This window comes from Larimichthys crocea, chromosome VI, assembly GCF_000972845.2.
Source record: "Larimichthys crocea isolate SSNF chromosome VI, L_crocea_2.0, whole genome shotgun sequence".
In the NCBI taxonomy this organism is placed as follows: domain Eukaryota; kingdom Metazoa; phylum Chordata; class Actinopteri; family Sciaenidae; genus Larimichthys; species Larimichthys crocea.
In genome coordinates, this window is record NC_040016.1 from 18,721,767 (window position 1) to 18,745,054 (window position 23,288).

The 23,288-nt window shown below is 42.8% G+C and overlaps 1 protein-coding gene across 2 annotated transcripts in view; it reads right to left on the minus strand.

Moving 5' to 3' along the window:
* Window positions 1-2,630: 2,630 nt before the first annotated feature.
* Window positions 2,631-23,288, minus strand: part of mapkapk2a (MAPK activated protein kinase 2a) — a 28,776-nt gene continuing 8,118 nt past the window's right edge. Inside the window, exons 2-10 of one of the 2 annotated variants that reach the window (XM_027279387.1) lie at window positions 16,173-16,312; window positions 7,741-7,805; window positions 7,490-7,569; window positions 7,271-7,397; window positions 7,103-7,178; window positions 6,886-7,010; window positions 5,713-5,798; window positions 5,535-5,612; window positions 2,631-4,628 (exon numbers count right to left, since the gene is read on the minus strand). In XM_027279387.1, coding sequence (XP_027135188.1) covers window positions 4,479-4,628; window positions 5,535-5,612; window positions 5,713-5,798; window positions 6,886-7,010; window positions 7,103-7,178; window positions 7,271-7,397; window positions 7,490-7,569; window positions 7,741-7,805; window positions 16,173-16,312 — 927 coding nt within the window. In that variant the 3' untranslated portion in view covers window positions 2,631-4,478. Of the gene's footprint in view, window positions 4,629-5,534; window positions 5,616-5,712; window positions 5,799-6,885; window positions 7,011-7,102; window positions 7,179-7,270; window positions 7,398-7,489; window positions 7,570-7,740; window positions 7,806-16,172; window positions 16,313-23,288 lie in introns of both variants that reach the window. The other variant, XM_027279386.1, reaches the window with a different exon arrangement.

Below are 23,288 nucleotides of genomic sequence, written 5' to 3' on the forward strand. Positions count from 1 at the left end.
TCCCACCTTTCTTCCATGCAATCGGCTCATTTCCCTCACCTGCAGTTATTTGCTCATTAGCCCCTCAGTGTATATATATACTAGTCCATTTCCACTGGAATCCCTTGATTCCAGTTTTTGACTTCTGGTTCTGACCCTGTTTTGCCTGTCTTGGACTTTGGATACCTGCCTGGCCCGGATTCGTTTGCCTGTTTGATCTCCTGGTTTTGACCCTGCCTGTACCCTGGACTGAGTAAACTGATCTTCCCTTAAACTTGTCTGCCTCAGAGTCGTGCTTTTGGGTTCTCCATGCCAGCACCAGCAACCCGTGACACAAACAGGACATGGACTCAGTCCAGTCTCACTCAAAATTGTGTTACTTCAGATAGATTAGGTAGTGAATTAGCAAATATTTAAATTAAAATCTGTGTGAAGATGAAGTTTTCATTTTTTTGGGCCTTTTTTGAGCTTTATTTGACAGAGACAGCTGAGCCTTCGTACACGGGGCGGCAGCTCTACCGACTGAGCTGAACAACACCCCGGATTTCATCATTTTTTACTTGAAGATGTGTTTTCAAATATTTCTATATGATTCAGTAAAAATCAAGATGTGAGTCACTGTTAACAAGCGATATGCGGGGGCGTGCTTGTAGCTTGCCCCAGCATTCCACGTATCAAGACTGAGTCGTCATCGTGACGTGCCCTGGTTCATGTCCGGCCTGGGCACGAGAGATGATGTTGCGGAACAGCATCCGTTCTGATACGTTTATTTAAATCAAAGGTTGATGATGATGATGAGTCACATACAGCATCAGATTGTTCCAAAGTATAGATGCTATAGATATCCAAATATTCTGATGCTGCTTCAAAGTGCAAAGTGATACACATTTTCTTCTATGAGTCAGTTACTAGTGCGTAGTATGTATAAATCAAAAACTAATCAGACTTGAAAAATGACAGTGCATCATGAATCCAGCCTCACTTTGCATTACGCAAGTCAGGCACTTGATACATTCCAGATATTTCCCTGAATCTTGGACACGTAGTTCAGCTTTAGTTCAATTTTTGCCCTTCCCAAACAGTTTGGCACCAATTGGCATAACAAGTGGTCGATTTGAAGTTATTGCTCACAAGCAGATATTCACGTGCTGTATGTGAATACAGTACGATTAACAGGAAAACGGTCTTACTTTCACTTTATCAGAGCTGCTCAGTATCACACCCACTCGCACATATATACACACCGTGTTACCCACTGCCACTCGGCAAAGAAACGAACGGAAGGAAGTAAAAAGAAATAATCAAAGCAACCACAGTAACCCCGTGCATGTGTTGTACCTGACAGTCTCATTTCCAGCACGTATGAAGAGATTTAGCGAATGTCGTACGTGTTAAAACTCAAAACTTTTTTCCATTTTATCACGTCTATAAAAAAAAAAAAACTTTGCCAAGGTTCGCTCCGAGCTGTGGGAGAACGTGTGGCATCTCGCTATTACTACCTCGTCTGGTGGAGGTGAACCAGCTGTCTGAGAGGATGTTTGTGTGTGTGAGAATCAGGATAGGAGGCCACTTCAAAAGAACTCTGAACTGTTACCAGCCATCATATTTCCTCTCACCTATAAAAAGGTCGCACATGACATGACATACTGGCACAGAATAAAAAATAAATCAGCACTTCATATTGGTCATGAATTCTTGAATTTCTAATTTCCGTTGACAGAAATCCTGATGATGTTCGAGAAGATAATTTAGTGATTACATCAGAGGATATATATATAATCTACCTTTGGACAATAAAAGGTGGAAGCCCCCCTTTTCTTTTGTGGAGAGAATGTTGCGTATGTGTGCTGAGGTTTGTTGTAGGCGGGGTAAGGGGGTAAAATCTGTAAAAGGAGTACAACCATGAGGGACTCCCCTGAGGCCCAATTTAATCTCTTTCTCACTTACCTGACAGATGTGAGAGATGACTGTAGGTTTCGTCACACTCAAAGCTGGAGGTTGAGTGCCTGCGACGGCCCCACACCTGAAGAGAAATAACCCTAACCCGGCATTAGCGGGAAACTGTTCAAAACACCCGGTGTTGGCAAATGTTCGTGTTGACTCAATCCCACCGCACTGCTTTAGCTACGCAAATGTGTATATTCCGGGAGTCACTCATGGTAGCAAGCATGTCTGTCACGAGTTGAGTCGGTGACCGCCGTGTCTAAGCCACAAATCCCAAACCCGGCCCGTCAACCTGAGTCATAGCAGGAGACGTGAGTGAGAAGAACAATTCTCCAAACCTCGAGGCAAGAGGTTAAATACAGAGGAAATATTTTGAGATTTGGTGAATAGTACATTTTCTGGACAGGCAGAGAACTTTGACCTAGAGGCAAAATTCAAATAAATCAAACGAAATCTTGTAATAACTTGGTTTTGAGTATTTAAGTAATGTAGGTCGGATGAGAACATGCGTGAAGTTAAAAGCTCGAGTATAAAGTTTGATCTTTTTATTTTTATAGAAAAAGACGTCCATCAAATCTTTACATGCTATAAATTATCCGTTTAAAAGGTCTGTAACTCATGGGTTGAATGTTATCTCTGTATTTTCCATACACTGTCAGTTATTTTGTTTTTCAGAAAAAGAAATAAGACGGGAAGTCTGTTTTTTCTTTTTTATGTGTGTTTTTTAATCCAAAGCTGAAGCAGACAAAAGTATGGCAGGTGGTGCTGAACAGACTCAATGACAGGAGAAAAAAAAAAGAAAAAAATAAAGACATACACTTCTGTGCTTCCACTACAAAAAAAGTGTTGGGGGGGGGTTACAAAAAAAACAAAAAAAACAGGAGGAACATCGTCACAAACATTCAATTAACATTTTTACAGTGAGAGATTTGTAGGTGCCATGTGACAGGTGACGTGGATGTGATGTCACAAAGTGAAGTGGACCAAAACCGACAAATTCAAAACAAAAAAAACAACACAATAATTTCCCATGATCCCAAGTGAGCCAAGGGAAGCGTCCTGTCGTGTCAACAGGAAGAGAAACCCGGGTCTGAATGTGACGACAGCTTGCTGGTGGTATGTCAGATTCTGCTCCGAGGTGAGGAGCAGCTCTTAAGTACTTTCTACTTTTCTCTCAATCCCCCCCACCGCAGGAAGTACGGGAGGAAAAAAGTGTTGGAGAACGCCGGCACGGCGCCAGATTAGTCCCACAGAGCCTCCTGAGAGTAACGCTAAAGTCTCCGGAGCTCGAACTCGTCTGTCCAAACCGTGTCTTCCTTCGAGGGTGCTACTGCTTACATTTAAACACACACACACACACACACACACACACACACACACACACACACACTCCCAATTTGTTGCTCCACATCCCTCCAGTCAATCTTTGCAAACAGAAATCAACACTAACAAAAAAAAAAAAAAGGTCCTAGCAGAACTTCAAGCTGACAAACACATCTGCATAGCATTAACCTGAAATATAATCTGGCAATGTTATAAATTCTGAAGCATAACATCGGTAAAAGCCTGAACCAAATGGTAAGGTAGGGGGGTTAAAAGTCATATCTGCTGCTTTAGCAACACTCAGTAAGGCCTATGCTAATATATTCATAAAATCCATGAAAAAATACAGTATCAGTTGGCTCTTACTCTCCTATGAGCTACATGCAGGAGAAAGGTGGAGCCCGTTTTTTTTTCTTTTTTTCTGTTCTTTATTTAAACGTGGTGTCCCTTCTCCGCCCTAAAACTACGTACCCGAAAAAACAAGAGTAGATTCAGGTAGAAGAGAGGAGCCAAGAGTGAGGTGCTCTGTCAGAATGGCACATGACCCTTTTAATATGTTGAGTGCATAGGCCTCTGTTCGACATTCACAAAGACAAACTGAACCTGACAGACGCTCCCCTCAGTACAAGTCCCAGAAATGAGTATTGACTATTTCCAGCTCACTCCAAAACAGTCAGGGGACAGTCCTTACATTCCACTTGTCAGTTCAAAATACATCTGCTTACTTTGCATGTATACGTAAAAAGAAACCTTCCCTTGCTATTATTTTTTTTTCTTTTTGGGATTTAGCCGTTTGATTTAACATTCACAGGTTTGGGGCTCGAGCTAGAACAGGGCTGTGGGGGGGTGAAAAGGAACTACTGCTAATGCTAAGGCTTCACATCCCATCCCAACGATCAAAGCCCCTCGGAGTACACAACCTGATATTTGGGAAAGGAGAGGAGAGGAGGTCGCACCGATCTCCTCTCCTCTCCTTTTCTAGAATTCATAATCTCTTCAACTGGTGTAAAAACACAGATAAACGTCCTCCTCTTAGCAGAGAGGGGGGGGTGAGGGGTTGTTAAAATGGTAGAGTAATAAAAACAAACACTCCTACAAAACATTAGAATTTGCCATGAAAAATAAAACACTGAGAAAAAAATCCATGCAATGCGACTCACGTTGTCGACAAATTATTGCTTCCTTTTTACAACCTGTGTTTTTGTATGTGCATGCATACAACGTGCAGCTTTTCAGTGGGCGGCGGACTGCGGGTCCGCCATGGTGTTGTTGGCTTTCTTCCTCCGTTTCGTTAGCAGTGGGTTGGTCGAGTCCTCAATGGTCTTGATCTTGATTTGCTCGTAGTCGACCCTCATCGTTGCCAAGGCACTGGTCATTTCCTCCTGAAAAATGAACAGAAACAGCTCGTTAGAGTCGGACGATTTTCTAGAAGCGTTACATTAACGCTTGGCTTTGGTCGTCACGCTAATGATCAGAGATGCATAAAGTTCTGGAGTAAAGGAGTGGAGTAGAAGTACAAGTGCTATATCAAAAAACTGACTTGAGTAGAAGTTGAAGTGTTCTCTAAACACCATACTTAAGTAAAAGTACTAAAGTATTCAAAATGTTTTGTACTTAAGTATTGCAAGTAGAAGTATGTAAAAAAATTAAAAGTAAAAAGTACAAGTACTGTTGTTTATATTATTTCAAATATTTATTAAGGCACAACTTCTAATGTTACAGTGTTACAATGTTCATGGTAGAGTTCTGTGATTTCCCATTATCTGTGAATGCGCCTGAATGAATGCGAGAGCGAGGGGGAGCAGGTGAGAGAGAGCGCGTCGGGGTGAGTCAGGTGTATGACGTACGGCGCACGAGCGAGGTTGATGTGTGAGACAGGGACTGTTATGTTTTTGGCGTGGTTATAGCCGACAGTCACCGAGTCCTGTAACCAAACCTTTCCGCAATAAAACAGGTTTGTTGAATAACGCCTCGTCATTCATCACGTGTCCGACTGGACATGACAGTACTAACGAGTAAGCACATGAAAAATGTATCTGAGTAAAAGTATTATATTCATCAAAAATATGTAGTGCAGTAAAAGTAGAAGTTGGGGAAAAAAAATAATACTCCAAAAAAGTACAGATACTGCATTTTAGTACTTAAGTGGTTCCACTTCGTTACTATACATCTCTGCTAATGATGCAGCTTCCAGATCGTGTCATCGATGTCATTCTTTAAACATGTAATAGGTGGCTGGATACTTTAATGATGAAACATGTTAAGTGGGAGGCGGGCAGCCGTCTAACCTTGACATCCTCCCATGCGTCCTTCTCCTCTTTTAGCACCCGGCTGGTGTGAAGCGGGGTCTGGGGTACCTCCATCGACTGCTTTAGGAAGACACAGAAACAAGAGTCTTACTTTCACTTTGGAGAGGGGGGGTTATCATGTGAAGGTGATGGTAAGATGATCAGAGTACACGCTTACATTGATCCATGGATGATTCATAAACTCTGTGATGGTCATCCTCTGTGTGGGCTCAGTCTTCAGGAGGGTCCTGATCAGTTGTTTAGCTGCAAACACAATTATTATTCACACTGTTAGATATTGTTATATACTTTTTGTTATATTTGTAATGACTGGCATGTCGTTGATCCATTCATGAGGCGTATGTAATGGAAAATTTATATTACATGATTGTGCGTTCTTTTATAACCACATATAGCCATGTTTGATCTCCGTAATATTCAAAAAGTTTGTGCCTTATAGTCTTGTTTGGTTTCACTCAGTACCTTGCACTTAGAAATCTCTCTCTCATTTATGCAAGTTCTTTGAAGAAGTCGTTTTTTCATGTATAAACTTGACCCTTGGTTCTCACGGTCCAGCAGAGCTTGTTAGTGAGGTTTGATAGTGATGAACAGACTCCATTGTAACCACCTGCTACAGTTAGATAATAAATCATAATAATGCCGAATACTCCTTAGAAATGTATAAGAATCAGTGTAGGACTGCCCCACCCTGAACATTTTCTGCAGACTGTCTCGTGCATTTGTAGAACTGTTCCTCTTGCAAGAAAGAAATTGACAAAACCTTTAAGGACCAATTGATTGACTCAAGATCCTTATTTTGTGTCGGTGAACTGCTCCCCAGAAATTTCAGCAACACGTATATAGCACAGAGTACTGCAGGCAGGGTTCACGCTATCCCGCTTTCTATTGCAGGTTCTGTAAGTGCTGAAACGAGAAGCGTGAGCGAGCTGAGAGACCAGACTAAAAAGCACAGCATGCTGTGGTGAAGGCACGCAGTTTTTAATCCTTTCACCACCTGAGATACAGCCGCGTCTTATGTGGTGGCGGATTTGCACACATAGACAGTAAGGACTGGTTCTTGAGAAGCATGTTATAGGAAGTACAAACTATGTTTCTACTAAATGTCACTTTCAATTGTAGCGAATCTGAAGGGATGTAACGCCTGCATCAGTTTCATTTTCTTCATCACAAAGTTCAAAGATTTAGTGCATACAGGAGGTTACTTCTGACATACGAACGATGGGAGCCAGCAGGTTTGTCAACCTAGTCACAGACTCTTCACATATCACTTGGAAGGACACATTTAAACTACACGTCTCAATAAATCAGTATCATCGCACTGTCGGCCCACCTTCCTCTGATACGTCAGACCATTCCGGGTTGGGAAACTCATACTGGCCCATCCTGATCCTCCTCTTCATCCCAGGAGAAATGGCTAGACCGTGGTTAGAATAAAAAGGAGGGTACCCACACAACCTGTCGAAGGGTTAAAGAAAAGGCACCAATTAATCACAGCCACACAAGAAACAGTCGTATGTGATGAAAGGTTCAGAGAAAAACTTACTTACAGGATATACATTATGACACCCAACGACCACATGTCACAGGACTTGTCATATTTCTCTGGGCCCAGAACCTCTGGAGCTGCAGACAGAAAGGAAGAAACGGGGTAAGAGAAATCCCAGCAGCTTATCAATAAAACAACAAGCGCAGAGAATACAGAAACAGATCCTCACCAACATAGTAGGGTGTGTAGCAGGGAGTGGCTAAAGAGTTGTGTGAAGTGGTCTCCTTGGCAAAGCCGAAGTCTGTGAGTTTGAGCAGGGCGCTGGGCCTCTTCGTTGAATACAGTAAATTCTCTGGCTGCGAGGGAGGATTCAGGAGAGCGTGAGCATGACATTCGTTAACGAGTGCAATCATTTATCAGTTATCGTCATAAATGTCGCCGTGCACACCTTGACGTCTCGGTGGGCGATGTTGATTGCGTGGAGGAACTGTATCGCTTCGCCGATGCTTTTCATGATGTCGGACGCCTCTAAAATAAGAAAGAAAAGGGTCGTTTAAGGGTCTCGACACTGTACCAGGAGCAGCTAATACAGAAACCATCAATATGGGCTGTATGATGTGGATCTTGAGTTTTTCCAGCAGGTGTGTGCAGACGCAGTGGTATATCTGTGTGTTATCATCATGAACATAAGCTTTTTACCTCTCTCTGTGAAGGCCTGGTCTCCTCTGTCCTGGATTCGACTAAAAAGCTCGCCACCGTCCATGCTGGAGTAAAAATTAAAAAGAAGAAGAAGCGGCTTTTGTAAGCAAGTCAACGATGATGAGTTTAAACTCAAAGGTCGGTAGCGTAGTGGGTTAAGCGGCCGCCCCGTGTGTGGAGGCTATAGTCCTCGATGCAGCTGGCCCCGGTTCACTCCCCCTCTTTCTGCACCCTGTCTATCTTCAGCTGTACTATCAATAAAAGGCATAAAAGGCCAAAAAAATAATCTTTAAAAAAATAAATAAATTGTAGCTGACGCCAGCAATACAGCCATGTGTTACCATGGCAACACCAGAAGTTAGGGTGATAAACACATTTTTATTTCTGATCGTCTTTATTATGTTATACACATTCATGGAAAACTCCCTGCAGTTTAATTCAGGGTTCTTTGGTTATATTGTTGAAATGTTTAAGAAAACATTATTTTGAAAGGTTACTTCCTGTCCGAGTAACGTAAGTCACGCCGTAAGTTTGAGTGAGAAGAGGGAGAGAGAAAAAGAGACGAGAGGACTGTCACGGTAATTATTCTGAATGATGAAAATTTTGTACCTTTGTGTAAGAAAATAATCTGAGAATGATGTATATGAAACGTGTTTATTTTGCTGCAGTTTTCATCGTGTTCTGTAACTTCGTTGAGATTAAAAGCGTTGTGGACACCAGTACGAAGCGTGAGTCGTGTTACCAGGGTAGATACACAGTTATTGTCTCTTTTTTGATCATGAACATTCAGCGCATATAAAAACAAATCACAGATGACATAACACTGTGGTTGGTCAGACAGATACGCTCATGGTCATATGCAATAACTGGAAACAAGTTATTTCTGAGTAGTGAACTAATATTTGCCAAGAAAGGAAATATGCCGGAAGCGCCGTGTGATCTAATGGAATCAAATCAGTTAAAACAACTACGTGGCATGATGTAACATCTTACTGAGCCCGATGCAACCCGCCCTGCAAGTGTTTCAAAGCAATTCAAGTTTTATTTCCTGCTCTGTGGACTGGTGGTCAACCAACATTGGTGAAACTGAAATGACTGGCTCGGATCTTTGGTGTACCACCTCGACTCATGCAGTCAGCATGGTCAGCGATCAGCTCGCTGTTTAAACGGTAACAACAGGAATCTGTTGCACGGGAGTTCATTTCCTCCTGAAGCGAAGACAAAAAGTCTGCTGGATCTTGATGACAAATGCTTTCCAAAAGATCTGATGCAACTTTAAACACTTTCTGTGAGAGTGAGTAGAGAGAAGAGAGACAGAGAGAGCAGGAAGGAGACCAAAGATTTTCACTTGGAATGCACATTTTAAAAACCGTTTGCGCCAAAACAAAACAGTTTAATGAAAGCAGCTTTATTCTGATCTGGGGGGGGAGGGCTGTCTTAGGACTGGTTAGTCTAAATTATTGCTTTGATAAGAACATTCCTATAAATATGTTTCCACTTGAAACATAGAAGACCCCGCTGGGAGGTTGTTGACTTTCAGTTCTGTCTCGAAATTAGATTTTAGTCTGGTGATTCACTGCAGCCAGTCCAACACATTTATTTTACTCCTCTGGAACCAACTGAGTCTCTTTTGGAGTACGGATCATTGTCCTGCTGGAAGGTCCACTTGGGTCTTCCTGGTAACATGCCTCCCTTCATCTTCACCTGAATTTCACTGTAGTTACTGTGTTTCTTTAAAGGTCATATGCAGAGCCATTCCACCTCCAAACACGGTGCACTGCATCGCTGCTGAAAAGATTGAATTTTGTCTCGGGCTGGCTGGGCTACATTCTCACAGTCATCTACAGGCTTACCCACATATTGTGTTTGCAAAGCTAAGACAAGCTTCGGAGTTTTCCAGGGTGACTGTGCATGGGGAAACGTGACGGCGAGGTGCACTGCCTCTCGTTTTCTCTGCGACAATGTGGTGGCATCATTAAAAACTATGGATTGGAATGGTGTGACTTCTTTATCTGCGTAGTTTTGAGTTAAAACCAATAACTAGTTCAAATTTCATTTCAATGGTTGCTTGTTTCAACCCAACCCAACGTATATTGTCCAACTAAGCAACAGCATCTTCACCAGTGTTTCGATTATACCGTCCGTACCGTGGCCTTCAGGGAAGCCTTATTTTTGGTGGTGGGAGATGGAAGGATTGTGTATACGCCCTGAACAACAAGGATGAATCACTGTTGCAAGTTGATCTCATTCTGCGGTGAAAACGCAGGACCTGTTCATCTGAACGTGGGTACTGCGTTGTAGCTGCGGCGGTACAGGTTTTGCAGGGAGTGCTGAGAAAAACTCAGCGACCTGCAGCGGAGATGTTGAGCCAGATTAAACTTTTGGAGAAACGCAACCCGGCATCACACCGTGGTAAGTGAAACTGCCGCTTACACCGGTCAACGCCCTCCACAGTCACAGCCTGAAATGTCACCAAAACTGTGCAGGAGTGGCGTTCATGGCCTAAAGTATGATACTCTCTACCATTTGGGTTCGGTTTAAGTGTAACCAGCTTCTCCGTCTGCCTGGCCTGCAGTCTGCGATGCAGAATCATAACACCAAGAAGTTTCCTTCGGTTTGTGTCCGATGTTTTGAGAGAGAAACATGCAGAACAGTGGTTGGGTGACAAAGTCCGTTAATTTAGAGAAAGGGAGTGCCGGAGAATCAGAGAAGGGATTTTTATCTTCTGATCGTTTTATAGTGGTTACATCAAAAACACACCCTGCCTCAACCGACAAGCGTGTGAAAATTTACCACAACGGCCATTTGATCTGAACAGAGCCTTAGTATTTGGTTGGGAGCAGAGGAATCTTCCCAAAAGTGTTTAAGGGTGGTTTATTTTGAAATTTTGCCACAATAACTGCACAAATTGCACAGTTTGGGATGTGAACGTGTGTTACAAGCCCACACCTTTATGTAATAGAGCAAAGGGTATAACTCATTACTATAATTCTAAGAGTAGTACTCAGTATTCCCTAATACATACACAAAAAACCTTTTTTTAAGCTTTTTTTTTTAAGGTCAGTCGAGTATGAGAAAGTACAAACTCAAAGCACTTGATGTTAAGTTTCATTTAATCTTTTTGCTCAGTATGACTTGAGTGTGAGTTTCAGGTGCAATCATCGATGCCAATTTTATGTGTGTGTGCATGACAGCGCACATCGATTCTTTAAGCAGGACCGGCATACTTAGGCGTGCGGGACGTCCCTGCCAAAACCACAGCACACTTCGACTTCTCAAAATCAATCATTGACATTCTGCATACTGAGAAAAGGACAGTAGATCAAGCCATCATATTTTGATATCAAAGTGATTGCAACGAGAGGTGAGGCAATCCCTCAAACGTTTTTTTCTCATGTGGTCAGAGGTGGAGATGAGCCTGAGGTCTCTTGACCCCTCCCTTTTCATACGCGTTTCTAAAAGTGTCGAGGGAAGAAGTGTGAATTCTCAGCAGGGGACAAAGACAATGAATTTGATGAGAATGGGAGTACCTGCACCACACATCTTACACCATCACAGCAGAAACTGTAACACCCTTGCATATCTACATCTCGCGTAGTGAAATCTCACCAGTAGAGAGGATGTACACGGTGGAAATCACTTAGTACAGCTGATTTTTCTCTCTCTCTCGTTTCAACAATTCGGTGTTTATGTCTGCATTTGCTTGCTTGAGCATTTCTCTGTGTGTCTCAGAGTCACATCAGTGTTGGCAGTAACGTATTACTAGTAATACTGCGGTAATACTTTAGATTGTGTAACATTACTAATTCAATTTCAGTAATAATGTTGCAGCTACCTTAAAAAAACAACAACAAAAAGACTCATTTCAATTATTCTTATCAGATAACTGTTTTAATTTTCAGAATCGTAAGCACACCAGCTTGGACGATGGAGATGCTTTTGTTCAGTGGCTGGAAAAATTCCCGTCACTTTGATTTCGTCAGGAGGAAAGATGACGACGACGAGGAAACACGGAACTTGGGAAAACACAGAAGATCCCTGTGTAGAAATGATTGGCAATAACAGAAGTTGTTAAGAGAGATTCGTGCGTCTCGTTATCAGTTTGAGTTATTGTGTGTGATTTTTATGTAGCCTGTAACTTTTATGGATTTACAGGCTTGCAAAACGGATCACTGACATTTTGAAGGCTTTAGCTGCGCTTGCCCCCGCGATCACCCTGACACGGTGACGTGCAAAGCGTGGATTTTGAGCCGAACGGGACTCGATCGCTAATTTTATGCATAATTTGTGATTAATTCCAACGCGGAAAGTAGCTTTGTCATTCGGAAGGTGATGAAGTTATCAGTCAGTTAAATCAGATAAGCGCTGTGGTTTGCGGGAATCTGGGGTTAAAAAGAATTTTAACACCATGTCACAAAGTGTTGTGGTGACTAATACTGAGCTTATCTCAGCATATCTGAGCATTTATTTATTGAGTCATTATATGTCATTTACATATGTCAAACCTTGCTGGATCTTTGCACTGCATGCTATCGATTGGCTCCCTTGGAACCCGATGATGTGCTCCATCGTCATTGTGTGTGTGTTGAGTTGAAGGTGGTGTCGTGGCTTGGTTTCATGCAGCGTTGCCATGACAAATCGGCTAACAATCCCACCTACACTGAGAGCGTACTGTGTGCAGTGAACGCCAAAGTGAAGTGCAGTGAAAATGAAGTAAGACCCTCGTGTGTGTCCGACAGAAACACCTTTTGAGGCTCAGAAGTGGCACTGGGATGAAGTTACCGTAGAGACCTGCCGTTGCAATGACGACGACGACAATGTAATGTAACAAAAAAAAAGTCTCTCAGGGTTCTCACTCCTTGGTTAAGATCAAATTCAAGGACCTTTCAAGGACTTCCCAGGACCAATTTCCTCAAATTCAAGGACCACATGCGGCGGCATTTACCTGCTGCTAGTTTTAAACTCAAACACTTCTGTTCAAAGTGCCACGGTTGCCATAAATGTCACACATTTGAACAATCTCACAGTTAATAATCTAAAGTTTTGTTACGTTACCAAAAACTGACACAGATTTGGCATGAACCTTGCTGGTTTCGTCAGTGCATAGCTTTCTTTGCCAAGCCATGCCTCCTGAAATTTGCATTTTCCGGGCGTGACGATTCACCAAAAACTTCACTCCGGCTCAACGGGACCAGCAATTCACAAACTCATCCACGAGAAGGCTACATGCACTTAAACTACGTACAGGTACCGCAAGCAGAGATTCTCTGGCCGTGCCGAACGAACGAACGATTTGCAAATTAAAAGTCAGCGCAAATTTAAATGAACTAGTCGTAGTGGTGAAATTAATGACACCGTGACAGCGGTCATCATCCATGTGAAATCAAATCGGATTTTATTTGTATAGCCCAAAGTCACAAAGTACATTTGACTCGGAGGGCTTCACAATCTGTCTGATCTGTCCGGGTGAGGAAAAACTTGCCCACAAAAAACTTTTAACAGGGAAAAAAGGTGGAAGAAACCTCAGGAAGAGCCACAGAGGAGGGATCCCTCTCCCAGGACAGACGTGCAATAGATGTCACGTGTACAGGACAAATCAACACAAATAAACACCCAAAAAATATTCAAGGACTTTCAAGGCATCTTGTTTATGCCTGTTTTCAACAACTTTCCAGGGAGTTTACAGACACCGCCCCCCCCTACGTCAGGTTTTACTGGACACAGAGCTGACCACGGCAGACATTTACAACCTGTGATCCAGACATGACAAAGTTGTAAAAGCTTCTGCTTCTCAAAACTAAGAAAGTACAAATCAGTCCATACTATCAGCAGCAGACCTGACAGGCGCCACATCAGCTGCTGCCCTCTCATCCGCGCTGAATTTCCTAAATTACCATGAAGACCTGACCATGATGAGTTTACACAACAATGGGGAATACATAAAACTCACAGAATATAGGTCACCTGACTGACAGGAGACTGAACAGCCAGATCTCAATTTTGATGTGATTTTTAACTGTGATATTCTAGGAAATTCTTTTTTAGTTTTATCAGAAATTGTTTTCTTTTTTGGCAGTTCAAGGAAATTACTCATCATCTGTGAGTGTGTTAGCAGATAGGTCCATTACCTCTGCACTACACTGGCAACCACAGACCTAATGAGTGCACGTGTGACAAGCTGATGGGGGTTTGGTGGTTTAAAGTGCTGCTATAAGGAAATGCAGAGGCGAGGAAAAAGACTGAAGGCTCATTTAGAAGAAATGGGTCACTTGAGTGTTCCAAAGGTCTTACACAAGAAATGAAAAGAATAATTGACAAGGCTAAAATACTCATCACTTCACCTTTGCTCAGTGTAATCTCACACCTTGCCTTCTCAAGTCTGGGAAGTGCAGACTGCAATAAGACATGAAAACTCAACGTGTAAGCAGAACATCTGAACGGAGCATTTAGCAAAGCAAGGCAAAAATTAAAATAATGTCTGTAGTTCTGGTAAGTGGTTGCACTTTTTGGAACAAAATATTCTATTTAAAATAACCGACTAATCTGGGATGAAAGTTGAAGGTGTTTCACTTTGGAAACAGTTTCTGTTGTGAAATACGGGCAGGAAATTCATTCTAACATTTGGCTCGTTTTAAAAAACGGATGACTCTGCTCTATTAAAAATCTATTTAACTTTAATTCATCAAAGTCCTCGTGTTCACATTTTGAGTTGCAGGCTTATAAAAGCATGCCTGCGTGTCTCCTGATCACACCATTTTAATAATGTGTGTATATGCTGGATCTATGTGTTCAGCTGTGTTTTATTCTTGAAGTTGTCCTTAGTGTGTATGCCCTGTATAATACAGTAGCTTGAAATCTTATTCATACCCTGTAATTGTTTCAGGAGGTTCTCTTGACAAGTTCCCTTGAGGGTTTTTTCAGACCTCCTTGCATGTCCGCTGTGCGTAATGTCCTTTTGCTGATCGTTTGGATAACTATGTGCTAAATAAATCAAATCAAATCAAATGTGCCATTAAACTATTATTTAAACTACTTAAAAGTTTGGTGATTTTTAATCAGAAACTGGGAAGAAAATGCCAGCTGGTGTGAACTTTTAAAATCACCAGCCTACACACAGTTCTCATACAGAAATAGAGGAACATGTTGCCTACAGAATGACAGTAACTGGTGACTTTGATACTTTATTTGAATACATTACGTAGTTTCTAGGAGGTCATTTCTTGTCACCAATCCCCCCCTTTACTTAAGCGTTTACTCATAAACTGCTTGAATCTGCTTACCTTGCTTTTTCTTCTTCCCCCCTATGCTCATACACACCTACACTTCACGGCACTTGCTTGCCCTGTCCCACCTCTCTCTTTCTCCCTCGTTGTGTCATATCATACAGCAACAGCGGTATTTTTTAAAAAAGTCGCTCAAGCAAAGAAAGAAAGAAAGAAAGAATAAAGATCTTTGGTTCATGGCAGCATGTGAGCCGCGCGTGCAGGAGGCTTGTTGTTAATGACGTAGCCAATCAAAACCAACGTGGTATTGAATGACATCACAACACAACAGTGTGTGTTTGCCCTTTAATGTCGCAGACTGTAATATGAACAGCGTCTGCTTCTGCAAAGCAATACTACGTCTCTCTCTCTCTGCAGCCGAGCATGTGTGACTGTTATTAGACCACATGAGAGGGAGGTGGAGACGCGAGTCAATCGATTGTGGTTGGTGGTAAATTTGGTATTTTAGACACTATTAAATATAATTAATGAACACGCGGTATTAAATCATCCATGTTTCTGACAACCGTACTGGGAATAACGTCACCTTTAGTCTGTGGGGGGTGGGAAAAAATAACATTAATGTTGTAATTTCCCCCCCACACAAAATTACTACATATCATAACCTTTTTCTCGTGACTGTTTGGAGGCTGAACTTCCACATTCACGACGCGTAGCTGTCCGAGGGAGTACCGAACACGACGAGCAACCTCAGCATATCCGCTTCGAGTCAAACACAACACGTTTGCAGTCTATGTTTTTGACAGCCGCGTTCGTTTATGATCATCAGACTTGACTCTACTGCAACGCACTTCTCAGCGGGACCCACAGTAAACACCTTCAGCAGCTACAACAAGTCCAGAACAGCGCTGCTAGGATCCTGATGAGAGTGTGAAAATCAGAACACATCACCCCCATCCTTCACTCACTGCACCGGCTTCTCATCTCCGCTAGAGTTCAGTATAAAATCTCTCTTCTCACTCATCAGTGCATCTATGGCAACGCACCCATCTACCTCAAACTGCTCATCCCACAAACCCCTATACGACCCCAGCACTTTGGGATTGCTTCAAATGTAAAGCGCATTATAAATTAAATCTATTATTATTATTTTATTCATCCCTGCACACGGATAATGTCCCTGCGTGTCCGTAATGTGTGCATACTCACCATTCCATAACGATAAGCAGACACTTTCTGCTTTGATAAAGGTTCTCGTAGACGTCGATGATGCGCACAATGTTGGCACAAGGTGATGCCCTCCAATGGAGCTCCACTTCCCTGCGGGCCTTGGAACAATCCTGCAGCATCTGAGCGTAAAAGGGAAGAGACAGGGAGGCTGGTTAACATCCGATATAAACATAGCACTTAATTATAGAACATAGTCGTCATAATCATCTGTCTCACTGTGGGGTTACTGTGTGTAATAATAGGCGACTACAGACCCGATGGACGCCTACTACTCAGTTCACATCAGAAGTGCAGTGCTGCCATCAGCTGGCAACTTGTTGAAAACACGTCCGAGATTTTACAACCCAGTCTTGTGTGTGAATGCAGCACCCTCTGTGTGTCACTAGGTCAATGCACCATTCAAACACGCACGAGTTCAATGTTTCTGCGCCATGACAGGGGCGTTTATCCGTTGGTTGCTGCTACATTATTAGTCCCTGAGAGCAAAATGTTACTCCCACTCGCCGCCCTACACCAGGAGGTCAAACTAGAGGGGCAACAATTCAGTATGCTGCTCAAGGACACTCAGGAACTCTGGCCTTGTGGTAACAGGCATAGCTCAGGCTTTAAAGTAATAAAGGAGCTGAAGTCAGTAACAGCCCTGCTCGCTGGATTTGACACATCTATTTTGTGTGGGTATAATTTCTATAACTTCTCGCCATAATGCCGACATGCTGCTCCTGTGTGCTGCTGTGTGTTTGTTTGCTTTGTGAAGAACTCTGAGCTGCACTGAGACAATATAGTATAAGCAACCATTTCATGCCATGCACTGTTCATAACTGAAGAAATACAATGCACGTGAACAGCCTGCATTTATGCAAATTTATGAAAATGTATCTAACAAAACTTGAATGGTCTGTGATGCTTGTGTGGGTAAAAACTGTCAGTGTGATTTGTTTTATTGGGTACACCTGTTTAAGTAAGCAGATGAACTTGCATATTATGAGCGGGCCGGTTGTAAATAACACAGCAGACGTCATGCTGACTGTCACAGGAAACTGGCAGGGGACTCGTTACAGTAGTAAAAAAGAAGTGCTCGGTCAAATATAGGCCTAAACTTCTGACCTGTGAGCTCCAGACTGTCTCAAGAGCAAATATGATAAGATACGATAATCATCTCGAACTCGAGCGTTCAGATTTGTTTCCCTTTCCAAAACAAGATAACAAAACCACAAAACAAATTGAGGCATTTGATAGCAGGTATAAATCAAAATGAAATCTTCGCACCTTTAGGTAGCACACAGCTGACGCTATGTGTGAAGCAGCACTAGTGTTTGTTTACAAATTTAAAAATGACATGATATTTAATAGCAGAAAATGAAAAAATCCTAAAATATCTCTTGTCAGTCAATGGAAGGAATTCAGCCTTCGGCAGCTCAGACAATGAGCCATCGTCTGTCCATCTCGTGTATTACATTCCAACCCTGCCCACGGTCACAACACAGCAGCGGGCTTCGTTCCAGCAGCCGGAGAGAGAGAGCGGGGACAGCCGGAGGATTCAGACTGCTTGTCTGGCCCGCCGCATGCTTTAAACGCACATGAGAAAGCAGGTTACGCTGAAGTAACCTGGTTACTTTAAAGCTGTAGGTCAGTAATGTGAGATTTCTGTGCTGCCTCCAAACTTATTTTTAGAAGCTCATTAAAACTAGTGATAAAAGACGTTGCTTTTGGATTTTGTTTGTTGAGTGTGACGGTGGGTTGACGCAGTGATAGGAAAGATAAATCTGAGTCTGAACGTTAGTCAAATGCTCAGACTTGTTTATACTGGCGCTGCCGTTTTTAGTTTAGATGCAAATATTCTCAGCACAGGGATATATCGCTTTTTTTACATAATATATGGCAGAGAAATCATCAGGTTTTCCTAATGACCTACTCCAATTACAAAAAACAGGTTATACCCAACATGATATATAGGAAGTCCAAAAAGCCCCCGTAACATGGCTGCAGATGTAAATGCATGCATGTGCTGGTCCCACCCAGTTCAACCAGGACACATTTCAAACTGCCTGACCTGAAACCCACCTCAGCTGAAACCAGAAAGTCAAACCACCTCACGCTCTGCTCTCATTTGTGTGTTCCTACATCTGTTTCGACAAAGAGCAGCGAGGCTGTTCTGTTTCTGCATTTGTGAATGACGCCGTTATGCCTGTTAAAAACTGTACGACCAACAACTAGAAAGCATTTTAAGCGGCAGTTAAAGCAGCGTGGGTCCGATAAGGACACGTCTCTACCATCATTGTCGACCTCTCTGACCCACCAGTCAGAAAACACCCTGGAAAGAAAACAGTGAAGAGAGCCAAAGTCGTCGACCATCAGACATTTCCTCAAACCTTTTCATGCCCTCGGTGAAGCCGTCAAGGTTCAACGGCAGAATTAAAACAATTTTTAGACTATTGAAGCTTCTGCTGTGATTAATAATAGATGGTATGAGCTTAAAACTGCTGTTCTGACCCAATTCCAAAGTTTTATTCAAATTATTCCTTTTCAAGGCGAGTGGATTTGATCTCACAGAACTCTCCGTTTCTTTTAATGAAGCTAGGAGAATATTTTAAGTTCTGTATTCATTTTTTTAAACTTCAAAAAGACCGGTGCCTCAATTCTCCGGCCTCAAACCACAGCACAGAGTCTTTTCGCTCTCACGGTAACATCAGGCACAAGTCAAGTCCAGCCAAGTCTATTTTTATACGCATTGTTTTGACATTTATAGGTCATTCTATTAAAAAGGGCCACTCCGTTGGTTGTTTGTGTGAATTTCGCTTTCGCTTTGACTACGTTTAACCTTTAACGAGTTTACTGCATGCAGGAAGTCACACTGTGCCCGCCCTCTGGTTTGTTTCTAATATTCTGATAAGGGAAGATCTGCAAATTTAACTTCTTATTTGCAGTAAACAATTTTATTTTCTGTTCTTATTTCGGTCCCTCTGGGGGGCATCAGCAAAAGATTATTCATCTTCGTGAAAAAAAAAAAGAAGAAAAAACAAAAGACTATAAACTACAAATAAAAGAAAGAGAAGAGATGACAGACAGAAAAGTGGGCGCATTTCCACTTTGAAGCTTCTCCTCTGACTGATAACATGCGGTTTGATTTCATATTTGTGTAATGCACAAGGTTTGTATTTATTTACCGGCACGTTACAGGTCAGATTAATTGACATTAAAAGTAACTGACTAATAAAATGTGGCTGTCTTTCAGGAAGTGATAGTATGGCGTAGTCGTGTATTATTCTGCGAACAGCAGAAAGAGGCATCTTAAAATAATTTAACTATAAAAAGGTGATCTGTTTATAGACAGACAATATTGTCTTTCTGCTAGGTGAGATATCTACGTCTGCTACAGATGTGACAAAACCACAGGAGTGATTCGCGTGAACAATGATCTTTTCTGCATAACAATCACTGTGTGATTCATTTGATGACTTCTCACTTTCCCATTTACTCCCTAATTCTGAATACAGTGGTAGACAAACAGCCAGGCGCTTCTCCTGGAGGTCACACGGTTCACGTCATTTGGGTCTGACTGTCTCATTATCGGCCGTTGGGTTGGAGGGCTGCTTTATGAGGATGGCTATTGATTGATTCAATTGATTTTTTTAAGGATTGATGCTGGTCTTTAATTTAACTTCATTAGAATATGCCAACTCGATCACCGATGAGAATCTGTTCAAAGATTTATTTTATTTTATTTATTTTTTTAATGAATCCTGCTCAAATGTCTCATTAGGTTGACTTGACTCATGAATTCGAGGTTATAAATCAATACACTTGCAATAAGAATCGTCTAAATCAAACTGGCACTTCCAATAAATCAATGCGTGACAATGCTATTGTTTCCTAGTGAGCTGTGCACAGGAGGTGTATGTTTGGAGAACCTTCACGATTGTTACCGCAAAGAAGGACTAAAAGACGGACACATGTGCACGCATGTGCTGGAAACAAGAATCATGTGCCGAAACTAATATTAGCACGTCTAAATATAGCAGACTTCCCTAGACAAAAAAAGACTTGACACTGTCTCTATCGTGCACGCACACAAGAACACACCCCCGTCACCTCTCGGCTGGTGTTTGCATGACTTCATGGCCCCCCATCTGCTGCTGGCCCTTTGAGTCTAAAACAGTGAAGCTTGTGGTGAAGGAGGGAGATGAGGGGGGCAGATGGGCACACAATACACTTTCACCGCAAAAAACACAAAAGCTCCTGAGCCCGGGGGGGAGGGGTCTGGTCACTAAGAGGTGGGGTCGCGGGTAAATCGCCCATCCTCCACCTGCCACTCAAGAGGAAAGGAGAAGTCAGGGTTGATATATTAAAACCAGGAGAGAGAGAAAAACAATCGCAGAGTGTGATAGTGAGGAGAGAGATTAGGGAGGTGACAGGTCAAGCCGGGCTCCGTCGGAAAAGCCTCTTAATTTGACAAAAAGGGTTACACAACAATCTATCCGATGAGGTGTCTGTGTGTGTGTGTGCCGGCGTGACATTATCTGATTAAAGACATCTGGTAAGCCTCACACGACCGTCACATATCCGTGTCCGCGTGTGCTGTAAACCTGTGTTTGATTCCAACTGACATTACAGTGACCCCTGCATGCGGAACGACACGTTTCAATGTTAGTCGATGTGTCAGCTCAGACAGTCTCCGGTCCCGCTGCGTCACGTCACCGGCAGCCCTCTGCAAAACACATACGCAGAGCTTCTATTTTTCCCGGACGCCGGAGCACGGCGCATAAATTCAGCACAGAGCAGATTGTGCAGGGGAAGGAAATCGGCTACAAAATACAAAATAAAACCCTGGATTATTTTCAGAATAAAGTACTTCGTGTTCACCACAGATCGAGTTTCATTACAAGAACACGTCATAGGGGCGGTCGGTAGCGTAGTGGGTTAAGCGGCCGCCCCGTGTGTGGAGGCTGTAGTCCTCACTGCAGCTGGATTCGAATCCCACGAATCGGACGGCCATTTACTGCGTGTCACTCCCCCTCTCTCTGCCCCCTGCTTCCTGTCTATCTTCAGCTGTACTGGCATAAAAGGCCAAAAAAGTCATCTTAAAAAAAAAAAAAAAAGAACACGTCATAATGGGCGGCGGCGACCTGAAGTCAACAGGTCAGAGGTTTTCAAGTGTCTTTTCACCGTCGACACCATGGATGAGGAGAAGTTGATTCTGGAATCAAAATTAACCGATTATTTACGACACCTCACATCCTTTTTATAAGGACACCAGAACAAAAATGCGGCGTGGAATGCCTTTGCAGGAGTCAAAGAGACTACAGCCGGCAATATCGCACAATTATGCGTAAATTCGTGAGATCTTGTGCGTTCTTGCGACGCTCGGTGTTCGGCGCATCACAAACGGATTATGTGTGAGTTGGCGGACGGCGGAGTACGCTGTCGTTCCGGAGCGGAGCCGTTCCGCATGCAGTGTGTTTTCGGAGTGAGGCCTTTGCTGCCAAGAAATGTGTTTGTTAAACTCTGCCAGATCAAGTCTTTTCAAACTAACAGGTGAGATTGCATGTGAAGCCAATGAAACACCTGAATTTGCTCTGGATGGTGCATAATTGGGCGTTCCACCGTCAGCTGACATTGTTTCGACATGAGTGAAATATTTGGGCTAACCTTTAAAAAGTCTGATTCCACACATACTTCACTTTGGTGCATGTGTGACTAGGAACAGCCAATGTCTGTGTAGTCTGCGACGCAGGCTGTTTGGTGGCGATAACAAAGTGCAAAAACTCCCAACTGTCAACAGTGCCGAACCTTTGAAACACAAAAACCTTTGTCCCTCGCTTTGAGGAGATCGCCAATCAAAATAAGGCTGTGCTCGGCGATCTGTCAGTTGGCTGTGAAAGCGGGCCGACTCGTTTGCAGGTGAGTGTCTTTAACCAGCAGGTGTCCTAAGCACGCAACAAACATTCATTAAAAAAAATGAGCTGGCAGACAAGTGGGAAGAGAGAGAGAGAGTGCGACATCTGTACGACATACAGAAACAGCTGTCTCATTTCCTGACGCGGGCCGAGAGATCTGCATGGAGACAATGAAGAAGATTGAGTGCGAGTCTTTTGAGAGGAACAGCAGGGCTGTGAGACACAAAGCCAGATGGAGATAAAGAACAGATCAGAGTTGCTATAGAAATGAACTAAAAAAAACATTTGTCATATTTCTGACAGCCTCTTCCTCTTGACTGTCCCTTCGAGCTGGCTCCTCCTCCTGACACCTCATGGTGTGAATCCCCCGCTGCCTGATGCAACAGATGTTTGTTTGTGGCTTCGCTGTGTATACAGCGTGTTGTCGGGAGGTTCACATGTGGCGAGCCAGGGATTTTTTTTTTTTGGGTTAGTAGTGTGTGTGCATGTCTGATTATAAAAGAGACAGAATAAGGAAGCCCAAAACAAACCAACAAACTGCCAAGATTTCAGGAAGTTGCAGGTCCGGGCCAAGACACAGTCGGGGCAGATCAACCCCCCCAATAAAACTACAAGCGTGTCAACTTCTCGCGACAGAACACACTGCTGTACAAATACGAGATATAACATTGTCAGATTAGTCACCTTTTCACATGTTAGCTGTGTCAACTCCCTTATGCGAAGCAAACCAGTTTGGCTACACCTGTACCGTAGAGTAATATCTTATCATCCACCTCACAGCGAGAAATCAAGTGAGTGCATAAAGATACCAAAGTTCTGCTGATTATAGCTTCTGAAAGTCAAAAAACAACAAGCAGATCTGCCCTCAGATTTTTGCTTTTTTTTTGCTGTGTGTTCACATTCGAGCATTTTGAATGAATGACCTCTGCAAGAGAGAGAGAGAGAAAAAAAAAGTCACTTCCCTTTAAAACCATTCAGCACTATTCGAACATGTTGCTTCCTCAATGGGAACTGATCATGTGGCCCAAGCAGAAGAAAATATACTCGGCAAAAAAAAAAAAAAGTAGGTGGAGATCAAGACTAGTGTATCTAAAATTATGACAACAGTTATGTCTCTTTCTGTTCCCATTAAGAAAGTCTTCACAGCCATTCATAAATCATAAGTTGTTTCAATATGACAGAGCGCTGCGTCAGCTTGGAA